The following is a 12,209-nucleotide window of genomic DNA, read 5'->3' on the forward strand; positions in this document are numbered from 1 at the left end:
TTTCTAACTGCTTCTAGAATGTTCCATGATATTGTGAGCCATAATTTCTTCCTCCCTATAATGAGTAATAGACAGAACTTATTCACTTCTGGGTATGATTCTGGTATTTATTGGCTGTAAGGCATTCAATATTCTTTCATTATTATTTATTTAAAGTACTAGTCTCTTTAAAACTTCCACAAAAAGAAACATAATGCTATGTTGGAGTTCTCTGTACCTCTTTGGAAAAATATCAAACTTTTGGACTCTGACCCCAAAATTTACTTCAGGGATTTCTAGACCCAAACATATACTTTTAAAATCAGAGCTGGATTTGATGAGGCTGACCACACCCTTGGGTAATTATGAGTTTTTGATGTTGTTGTTGTTTCAGCTTTTGAGAGCCATCCAAAATACTGGCATAGTGGAGCTGCAGCTCAAATGTTTCCTGTCAGGAATTCAGACAAACTAACCAATCTCACCTGCTGTACAATTTCCCAGGCCTCCAGTTTTCTGATTTATTAATACATTGTGAATCTGATAAGTCTCCATCACAAAGAATCCAGGCATGATGAAACCGGGGTCTTGTCTTACCACTCCATGTAGACAGCCCTCTCTCAAGAATAGCATGTGTTGTCCCACAATCAATTCTAAGTGTATATTTTTTTTTTTATGGAATGAACTCCTACTATAAAAGATTCAACAATTTCAAAGGCAGTTAATTACAATTTAGTATAGACATTTCTGCTTGGAAATGCTCTGTCTACTGAGGAAATAACTTTGTTTGGTGTCCAATGCAGTTGGTGGGTCAAGGGTAAAAACCAGATAGATTTTAGCTGCACTTGAAAGAATTCTTTCTCATAGTTACTTATAACTGGCCAAGACAGGCAGTTGCCTCAAGAAATAGTGATCTTATGTACCTTGAGACCGTTGACCAAAAGTCACATTTGTTTCTCACTAATTTAATGGCTCCCAGAAAAGAATGTCCACTCAAACATTTGTTTAGAAGGAGGACAGAATGGTCTTTAAAATCATAGCCCAGGAGCATATGATTAGAAATAAATGACAAGATAGGACTCAAGTCAAGACACTGATTTTCATGGTCACCTTCTGAAAACCCATCCATTTAACACTGAAGTCAAATACAGTCATGTCAAATTCATATATCCTAGGAAAAGCTTTGTGTAATCAAATGAGGCAAGACTAATGTATTCCTCCTCTTTCTCTCTTCCTCTTAGGTCCCAAAGCTGTAGAAGCGTATGGCAAAAAGTTTGAAGTGAAAACCGTTTCTGGAAAACTGCTCTTTTCTGCAGATGACAATGAGGTGGTGGTGGGAGCCGAGAGGCTGAGGGTTTTAGGTAAGGAGATCAGAAACATCACACGGGTTTGATAGTATGATGCAGATTTTAAAGGAACTATAACTGAACACAAGGCACCAGATCCTTGTGCCCTCTCCCCAAAGTGCTTCAGCTGACGTTCCAACTCCCTGTGTGACAGTGTTTGAAGGCTGAACCTTTGCCAAGTTAATGAGTTCATGAGGCCAGGGCCTCATTAATGAGACAGGTGCCCTCACAGGGGGATGAGAAGATTCGCTGTCTCTCCCGGTTCCCTTCCCACTGTCTTCTACTCCTTTCCTCTTCACATACTCTTCCCTTATCCTCCTTCTTCCCCCTCCCTTCCTCTCTCCTCTCCCCCCATTTTTTGCTCCCCTCCAGAATATGAAGAAACAATAAGAACTTGGCAATATGTGTGTGTTTGTGTGTGTGTGTGTGTGTGTGTGTGTGTGTGTGTGTGTGTATAAAGAGAGCCTATCCTCAGAACCCAATCAGACTGCCACCTGCTCTTAGACTTCTTACATCTTCCAGAACTGTGGGTTCTTAAAGCAAAACAGTTTAACCTCTGTGATAAACTGTTTTTACACCCTGACATCACTTTGATGCATCTTTTAACAGTAAGCTTTGGATGGGCTATGTGCTTATCCCAGAAATTATTAATACACCACATACTTTTCTCGCAAACTTGCACTTTTGCTTAATGCATCAAGATCGTATACAGAATAAGGTGACTTCTAAACCTTCTTGCAAATGACGAGTCATACAGAAAACTGTTTAAAAAAAATTAGGTTTATAGATGCAACCATGACTCAGTGAACGCAAAGCTATGGTACAAGTGCTTGAGAATTCAGTACTCCAAACATTTACAAGCTAGGAGTGGTGGCTCTTAGCTGTAACCCTAGTATGCATGAGGCTAATCTTAGGGCAGGAGGATTGTTTGAAGCCATCCTGAGATACATAGTGGGTGACAGCCTGGGCTAGAGAGTGAGACCCTGCATCAGCAAAAGAAAAACAATGGTTATAGACATTTGTATGATCTGCCTGTTTGGAGTCACTGAATTTGACCACGCAGCTAGTGTACCTCTAAGGCTGCAACATGAAGGGGCTGAGTGTAGTGTTCAAGACCTGGAACTACAGTGCAGCTGGCTGTTCACATTTCTCCCACCTACTGCTTCTTGACTGACTCTGGGCACTTCTGTGGCATCAAGCCATTTCCTTTTCTGCTCAAGAAAGTGAGAAACCTTTACCACCCAGATTTGTCTATTTTGTCTATAAGGTTAAGTGACACCACACTCTTTGTGTGTGTGTGTGTGTGTGTGTGTGTGTGTGTGTGTGTGTGTGTGTGTTCTACTTGCATGGTTTTAAGTGTGTGAGCACACATGCATGGACGTGGAAGCCAGAGGCTGTCAGCTGTCTTGCTTGGTTGTTCTCTACCTTACTCAGTGAGGCAGAGTCTCGCTTGAGCCCAGAGCTTATGGATTCAAGGCATGGAGTTATTAACCACCTTGTCATGAGGATCCCCTGTTTGTGCCTCCTATCCGCTGGGGCTAAAGATGGCCATCACACCCACCTAGCATTTGCATGGGTGTTGGGGGCATGAAGTCTGGTCCTTAGACTGTGCAGTGAGCCCTTTATCCACTGAGCTACCTCCCAGACCCTGGGGCCATGTTCGGCCATGTTTGTGGCACTTACCGCAGTGCCCAGTGCACCATGGCTGTCGGCTGAGGAGTGCAACGGCAGCTGTTGCAGCTCATGCTTCTCTGCTGTCAGTAATAACTCCATCATTCCTACTTTCCTCCCTACAAGGTGGTGGATAATAGTGGTTAAAAGCTCAGAATCTCACATGCACCCATTCTTTTACCCCCATTTCTACCTTCCATTAGCTATGTGACCTTTATCAAGTTGTCTCTCCTCTTTGTACTTACTTAGCACAAAACTAGCATAATGGACGTATCTGTCTTCCTCGCTTGTTGAGAAGATTAAATGAAATCACCTACATACAGTGGTAAGCTGGTTGAAGTACCAAGCATTCGTTCATCCGTGTTAGCTGTTACCTTAAATTATTATAAGGTCTTTTTGTTTGAATTATTTGTTGTCTGCATTCTTTTCTTTAATTTATTTTTTGTTCATTTTTATTTATTTATTTGAGAGCGACAGAGAGAGAAAGAGGCAGACAGACAGAGAGAGAGAGAGAGAATGGGCGCACCAGGGCCTCCAGCCACTGCAAATGAACTCCAGACGTATGTACCCCCTTGTGCATCTGGCTAACGTGGGACCTGGGGAACCGAGCCTCGAACCGGGGTCCTTAGGCTTCACAGGCAAGTACTTAACCACTAAGCCATCTCTCCAGCCCTGCATTCTTTTCTTTCATTTTTTTTTTCTATCTCCTTCACTTCAGCCTGTCAATGCCTGTCTGTCCCTCTCTGTGTCTTTTTCTACTTCTCATATAATTCATAGTCATGTTCAAATTTCTTGTCAGATGAGTTTTATATCTCCCAGCCCTAGTTTCTTGCCTGAATTTTGAATATTCAAGCAACCCATTGAAGCCAGTGGTTTTTGAGTGACTATCATAGTCTTACTTCACACCCACACATATTTCATTAGTCTCCCCCCCGACTGGCCACATATTATTGTCTCTGACTCCCCTGTCACTCTCACTCGCCATATTACACGTCTCTTAGTCTTAACATGCCAGCACTGTCAGCTCATCAGTTAAGAGACCGGTGACTATCCACAAGGGTGGTGGGAAGCAGAATGCAGCCTGTGGAGGCAGTGAGGTAGGAAATCTGAGCTCTGGACTGTAAAGGAATCTGAATCAACTATCTCTGTCTTTCAGGGCCTTTTCTGTATTCCTATCTGTAAGATTAGAGGAGCTAGAGAGCATGTTTTCGAGCAGTGTTTGCCTGAGGCAGAAACAGGACCAAGTTTCATACAGAGCCCCAGCAGGCAAAGTAAATGGAAGACCAAGACGGCTCTGGAATGTAGTGAAGTGGGCATTGTCAGACCCTGGGATCTCAGCTGAGTAGTTTCATGCTTTCTACTTCCGTGGCCTCTTTGGACCACGTAGACCTCTTTTTATAAATCCCTTAAATGGCTAATCTTTTTTTTTCTTTTTTAAGTCTATACCACATGCTATGTTCCAGTTACCATCCTTGATAAGCATTATTAAAGATATGCCTGACAAATGATTTGTGAAGTAGACAACACCTTCTCACCCCTATGTTGCAGGCGACAGAATTGAGTTGAGTCCTCTCACTAGTCCTATTTTCTGATGAGGAAACTGACTTGAAAATGTGAAGAAACTTGCCCAAGATAATATGCGAGTATTGATCATACACACATTCAAACCCATTCCTTTTCTTTCTCCACTCAATGCAGTCCACTACACATAAACATATTAGTTCTACAACATTCTCATCTCTCACAACCTTCTTTCCTATTTGCAGAAATGACCTTTTCCACATTAACTGTAAGTTGGCAGGGAAGCACAAAGCCTTAGGCTATGCTTTTATTCAAGAATACTGTGCATTACCAGGTCTAAAATCATTGGCTAGGAGAAGAAATTGTGGTGTCTCCTGCCAGAATGATATAAGTATATTAAAACCTGACTTTGCAAAGAAAGTAAAAAGCAAAAGAAATAAAGTGAAAGCAAAGGAGAGAGGGAGATTTACAATAATTTTATTTTAAATATTCAAACATTTTGGCTCAATCTTATTGTACAAAATTCCATTAGACTATCATTTATGAATTCCCCCCTTGCTTTACAGTTACTTAGACTTCAAAATGGAAAAATGATTGTAGTTTGCAGTCATAGAAAAGCAGGCACTTATTTTGTTGTTAGTGATAGAGAACAATTTATAAAGCTTGTCTTTGTTCATCATTAGAAGCATTTGCTTTTTGTGTGTCAAGATGTATAAAGGAAACATCAAAATAACTTCTGCTGCATTACCACTGCTTTTGTCCGGTTTGGAAATAACCACCCCACAAAACTCACATCAACCTACTCAGAGAAAAGAGCCCAGTGTATTGTAAAAATGAGTTTCCTGCCAGCTGGGATTTAGCCATATGGTGGAATGAGAGGTTTAGGAATTTCATTTTAAGCTTAATGAGAAGTTTGTCTTTTTGAGTTGTTAGACAACTCCAAAGCTCCTGGGAGATTTTTGCTCTTGAAGTACATTTTATGGTAGTGCCTGAGATAACTGGGTTTGAATCCCTTGCTCATTTTTCTTAGGGAGTAGGTGACCCTGTTCAAGGTGACTTTTCCCTCTGAGCCTTAGTTTACACCTATATAATAGGAAAGAAAAGAACAAAATTAAAAAAGGAGGAGGCCACACTTGGCAGCATGTGCTCTTAGTCACAGAATTTACTTGAGGAAGCTAAAGCAGGGGTATTGTGAGTTTATGTCCAGCCTGGGTTATATAGAACATTCCAGAGCATCCAAGGTACATAATAAGACCCTGATCCTTTAGGGTCTCTCTCTCCACTAACTGAGACACCTCACAATGTGGTTCTTGGATAAAGGAACTTAACGTTAGCTACATCTACTTGTTAGAGTGCAAACTGAAGCAGTTCTGCAGACCTATGGCATTGGGAATTCAGGGGCAGAGCTCAGTACATTGTGCATAGAGAAGCCCTATTTTTCTATGGCTACAAGACTATTTACTGATGCCTAGCAGAATATAAGCTTGTAATGAGGAATGTAATTACCAAAAAGGTGTAGGATGATTGTGCAAGATGAGGTATAATGTTGCTTAGCTTTCAGGAGAGAACCCTCCTATCAGATAATGGACAAGAACACTGTCTCCAAAGCTGCAAGAAACCAAACAACATAAAAGGGAGGTCACCAAAGAGACATCTTCATAGCAACTACAGAGGAAATATGACTTTTTGCTTTCACTCTTAGCCAACTCTGCTGATCAATGAATTGGACATAACAACATTTATAAACAAAGCTCAGTTACAAAGTGCTATTCTAGTTGTTAATCAGGTCTGTTTATAGTCTGGTTTTTAAATATGCCCTGTCATTGCTGCTTGATGTTAATTATCCAAGGTACATTATGATCTATATAAAAAACATGTTTAATTAAATCTAAGACCACTTTAATTAGCATAAAACTTATAGAAATGTAAATGTGGCTTGATGCTTAACTTACTTTGTGTAGGGCCACTCAAATGATGCATTTAACAGTTTAATTTTTTTCTTATTTTTTGATAAAACTCTTTATTGTAGGCTGGCAGTGTGCAATCATGATGAAAGGAGTAGGCTAATCACAGCGTTCATTCATGCAGTGGGTGTGTCCCCATCATACTTGTGCATACACATGCATATGTAATATCTCCAGTTCACTGACACGGGGGGGGGGGGGGGTGGCATGGATATGCAGACGCACATTGTTGCCTCTGCTGGCCTAGGATAGTCTCAGTTTAGCCTGGGAGAGAAGACAAACATGAAGACATCCGAGAGAGCAAGAAGGGAACACTATCTAAGAGAGACAGGAGAGGTAACTAAAGAATCCACCTGGGTGGGGAGGAGAGAAAGGTCAAAACTCGTCAGCTTTCAATTAGAGGTATGTGAAGTAGGTCCTGTATACTCATTAGGGAGGGAAAAGGACGTATAGACAGCATTTGCATGGGTGAGAATGGCAAAGCATTACATGCGTCACTCAAAACTCACCTGGGGGCTAGAGAGATGGCTTGGGGGTTAAGGCATTTGCCTACAAAGCCTAAGGACCCAGGTTTGATTCTTCAGAACCCATATAAGCCATATGAACAAAGTGACGCATATGTCTAGAGTTTATTTGCAGTGGCTAGAGAACCTGGTCAACCATTCTTTCAATTATCTAATCTATCTACCTGTTTCTTTAAATAAATAAATAACTTTGAAAAACTCACCTGGTTACAAGTGCTTTACGTTCAACTCCAAGAGAGATCTGAGAAAATCACTGTGTGTCTTGATGCAAAAGCCATGGTGGTAGTTGTCAGCAGTTCACACAATGAGAGCAAAACTTCCTGTTTCTCTATTGCCCTGTCTCATATCTCTTTCCTAGTCTCGTATTCTGTCTTCAGCTCTGCTGGTATGCAGAGAGAGGTCTTCCCTTCCTAATATAAAACATAGTACAAAGGGCTGCAGAGATGCAGTGGCTAAAGGCGCTTGCTTGCTAAGCCTCCTGACCTGGGTTCAGTTCCCTCAGTACTCACATAAAGCTGATTCCATAAAATGGCTCCTGAATCTGGAGTTCATTTGCAGTGGCAGGAGGCCCTGGTGAGCCCATACATTCTCTCTCTCTCATATACATATAGATTTATATTTATATATTTACATATTTACATATTAGGAAACCTAATATGAATCCAACAAAACTTTTACTTATCCCAGAGCCAGTCCCTGAGTACAGGGTGACAAGCTATGCCAGGCAGTGAGCACACAATCAGAACTGGGGTTAAAATAGCTGCAAGTGAAATAGGGCAGCTCTCCAAGGGAAAATGGATCTTGTTATCAGGAGAGGAACAGTTGATGGACAAAGAAATGTGTCAATTATTCCTTAGAGTCATTGAGGGGTTCAATCAAAACAAATTGTAACGATCCTACTGGGGACTGTAGAACACAGGAATGGCCCAAATATCACCTAACCAGAGAAACCTTCCTTAACTCCTTTATAAATATTATAGATGTTCTCACTCTGCACCCTCATTTGGAACCAAATCCGAACAAAACTACTGCCTGACTTAAAATGATATGCTGTGAGAGGCCAGCCGAGGCCATCTGCTGATGCGCTGGGTGTGCTTGCTTGTGCTATACAATGGCGGAGGTGATACTCAGGATAGAAGCCATATGCTGCACAGGGCCTAAAGTATTTACTCAATAGTCATTTACAGGAAAATTTCACTGATTCCTGGTCTGTTCCTTCATTCTATTTTATTACTCCTTAGACCAGTTATTACAATATAACATAGCATATGTTTATTTTTTTTTCCGTCGCTCCTCTTGAAAATGCAAGCCTCATGGCAGGGGAAAGTTTGGTTTCATGGAGTCTAAAACAGTGTCTGACATGAAAGGCTCTGACATAGCTCCTCCTCAAGTGGACGAAAGATTCTGAATGTTGGGATGCCTTGCAATGAATCTGAGGGTATCAGGAAAATGAGGGAGGGAGAATTGACCCCTAAGTTACATTACTGCTGTGGCTGAGAACTCATAAAGACCAAACAAGACAGAAAGAGAATCGAGGACACCTGGGAAAGATCATCTTGTGCTAAAATTATTTGGTTAATAATTGAATGTGGACTGCCAGGAATGACAGGAGTTGCAGATATGCTTGGTGCTGTGAGCCTTCTTTTTTTTAAATTTTTCCTTATTTTTATTTACTTATTTGAGAGTGACAGACAGAGAAAGAGGCAGGGAAAGAGAGAATGAGCGCACCAGGGCTTCCAGCCACTGCAAATGAACTCCAGACGTGTGTGCCCTCTTGTGCATCTGGCTAACGTGGCTCCTGAGGAATCAAACCTTGAACCAGGGTCCTTAGGCTTCATAGGCAAGTGCTTAACTGCTAAGCCATTTCTCCAGCCTGCTGTGAGCCTTCTTAATCACACAGCTGTGGCATTATTAACACAAATTTTTATAGGAAATCAGACATGAATAATAGCTCACATGTCCTAGGGGGTATGAATTTTGGATTCTCACCTGGGGCTTGGAATTTGACCTCTGCCTTGGAGAGGTTTGCTGTCCAGAGGGACGCACCAGTCACAAAGCCAGTGGAATGAAAAGGACAGAGGGACATCCACACAACTTAAACAGATAGACAGCCAAGAAGTTGGTCTAGCTGGGCATAGCGGCGCACACCTTTAACCCCAGCACTGGGGAAGCTGAGGTAGGAGAATCACTGTGAGTTTGAGGCCAGACTGATACTACATAGTGAATTCCAGGTCAGCCTGAGCTAGAATGAAACCCTACCTTGAAAAAATTGAATAAAAAAAGAAGAGGAAGAAGTTGGTCTAGGAACTGTTCCCTAGCTTGATCAGACCGCCCCTTCTCTCACCAGCCCCCTTCCCACGCCCCTCTGTGATGGAGCCTCGGGAGCTAGTTGCTGAGGGTCTCAACTGCTCTCCTGCTACACCTGAAGGAGCCTAGGGCTGGGTGCAGTGTCCTTTACCTAATCCACTCGGCCTTCTACCTCAGCAGCCAGGAGGATCCAAAGGGTTTCAGAATACAATGCAGCTTCCTCCCGCCCTGTTCGCTGTGTGCCACGGACAGCTCTCCCCATATTACTTACCAGCCTCTCCTCCTCTCCTTTTGCCTTACCTCCATTTCCTCTCTTCCTTTGTGAAGTATTTAATCAGAGAACATACATGAGAGAGATTCCACTACAGAGTGGAGGGGAGCTGGCACCTCATACAAGCTGGTGAAAACTGAATGATTAGGACATTGATCCTTGAGACAGGAGAGCCTATCAATACAAATAGCATTGGACAGAAAAGTCAGAGGAGCCTGGGACTTTCCAGAGCCTGCCTCCTACTTCCTGTTATCACTACCAAAGATAAGAGTTGGGGGATTCAGCTATATAAAAAACTGCTGGTTGTGTAATCCTTCTGTGCGCTCCATTCCTAAGCTGTTTTATTATTTACAGAGATACAGGAACAATGTACTGGACCACAAAAATACATTTCCCGTAAATAATGCAGTAAGAAAACTATAAAAGAGTTTCAGGTGAATAGCCCTGACCTAATGAACCAGAGATACTTAATGAGAAAAACTACAGTTCTACCATAGAGAAATAATAATGGGGTTTCATTTGAAAGGCTGTCAGGAGAATAGCTCACAACTCTCCAACAACATTAAAAAGAGCCAGTCCAGAGGCCCACGTGTCTCATTTTACACACTTACACACCCAGGCACACGGGCCTCATATGCTGTGATGTTCTAGATTTTTCCCCCCCAAGCTTGAAGGGTTAATTCCTGATTTGGGAGGGAAAGGCATGTGCTGAGACCCTCATAATTTCTCCTTTGGCAACAGGGGGATGTGATTTAATATGAGCATGATGGATTCATGCTTCTTTGTAAATGTCCCCAGCTGTCCCAGAAGCATTGCCACAGAAGCCATCCCCAGAGCTTACCGATCATCTCCTCGCTGGTGCCTGGAGGGGAGCGGGCAGCTGGGGACATTTTTCTGCTTTCTACTTTGATTACAAAGTTTGATGAATTTTGCCACTTGAGTGCTTTAAAGAGAACCAATTATAGCGTTTACCAGGGGAGGGGCATGTCGGGGGGGGGGTGGACTTGTTTTTTTATTTGTTTAAGGAAATGACAGGAATTAAGTTCTTTATCAAGCCATAGCCAATGTGCTTTTGGCATCTGTTGGGGATTTTGTTTGATTTTATTTTGTCTATGTTTTCTTCTTGCCAACTATACCATTTGAGTATATTCAAATGAGGAGATAAGCTTCTGCCAGACTACCCTTATGGTTGAAAAACTTTCTATTTAGTCTAGGCATATTGTCTCCTTCACTATTAATTACATCTGTGGTTGGAGAACCCTCTTATGCAATCAAAAGTGAACTGAGTAAGGCTGTTCGTTCTTCCTTCCCTGCAGAAGCCAGAGAGGTAAGGGTATTTCAGTGACTCTGGGACTTTAATGAGTAGGCAATGGAAATAAGAAACTATTGGTATATAGAGTATGGAAGGAAATTAGTTTTATTCTGTACTGAAAGGACTTAAATTTTATTTGCTTTGTTTGATAGGGAGAAAAGAGTATGGAAAATATGCTCTTAAGCTCCATAAGCTTTTCTTTCACCTGGCATTACTGCCTTGTACCACTTTTCTCTTCTCAGTAACTTCTGCACCCTGTCTTTCCTAGGAATCATAGGTATGGTAGCAAGTATGAATCCAGGTAAAGGCAATTGGAACACGAGAAAGAATATACCTAGTCCCCTTCAAGGTCAGGAGTGGAAGCAGGTGTCTGAGCTGGGCCCTTTAAGACAGCTGTATGGTGTATGGTGTATAGCAAGGTGGCTATGTAAATAGTGCTGACACAGACTTTCTGGATTCCCCTCCTCACAGGTCAGCTTCTCCATCTCAGAAAACATCAGATTCTTCCCCTGCCAAATGGAGACAAACAGAGTACTTACATTTAAAATGCTTCAAGAACCCAGCACAGTACCAAACACATAATTTGTACCCAAAATACAGAGGTCTCCTGTTCCTTCTGCAAAGCCCTACTGAGCACCATTCGACAACACTCATTGCTATAGCTCAGTTGTAAAATAGCCCTCCTCATCTGCCGGCCCTGTTTCAATTGCTCTAGAAAGTTTTGTCTTTGAAACTATCAGATTACACACTTAAGACAATCAACAGTATATATAATATGAGGTTGTTTCTCCAACTTAGTGGATACATATTACAAAATTTAAAAAGTAGCTTGTAATAATTAATCTATCAGGGTAGAATTTCTCTGGTAATCTGTCCTAAGACTAACACCATTCTATATTTTATAGATGTGACCATATGAGGTGAGGCCTAAATTGGAGAAGGGATTACTGTGGGGTAGGCTTTGAGGTTTATCTCCTAGTCCCTACATGTAGAATCCCGCCCCCTCTCTCTTTCTCTCTCTCTCCCTCCCTCCCTCCTTCCTGGTGTGTTGAGATGTGAGCAAGCGGCCTCACTTTTCTGTCAGCACAGTTGTGATCTATGCAACCATCATTCTTTTTTCGACATGATGGGCTATATTTCTTCAAACTATGAGGCAAAATAAACACTTCATTGTGTAAGCAGCTGTGGTCAGATAGTTATTTGACCACAGCAATAACAAAAGTAACTAACACACCCACCAAACCAAACTCAATGCAGAATTGTAAAGAAAAGAGGAAAAGTTTCCTCCTAACATGCTTTCAAATAGGCTAGAGTATC

At 41.8% G+C, this 12,209-nt stretch overlaps 1 protein-coding gene across 2 annotated transcripts in view; it reads left to right on the forward strand.

Annotated features, from left to right (window-relative positions):
• The window catches only part of Sgcd (sarcoglycan delta), a 538,890-nt gene that overhangs the window by 405,511 nt on the left and 121,170 nt on the right, over nucleotides 1–12,209 (forward strand). For both annotated transcript variants that reach the window (XM_045151666.1, XM_004657469.2), the window contains exon 5: nucleotides 1,218–1,337. In XM_045151666.1, coding sequence (XP_045007601.1) covers nucleotides 1,218–1,337 — 120 coding nt within the window. The remainder of the gene's footprint in view (nucleotides 1–1,217; nucleotides 1,338–12,209) is intronic.

Source organism: Jaculus jaculus, chromosome 6 (genome assembly GCF_020740685.1).
Source record: "Jaculus jaculus isolate mJacJac1 chromosome 6, mJacJac1.mat.Y.cur, whole genome shotgun sequence".
NCBI classification, from domain to species: Eukaryota; Metazoa; Chordata; class Mammalia; order Rodentia; family Dipodidae; genus Jaculus; species Jaculus jaculus.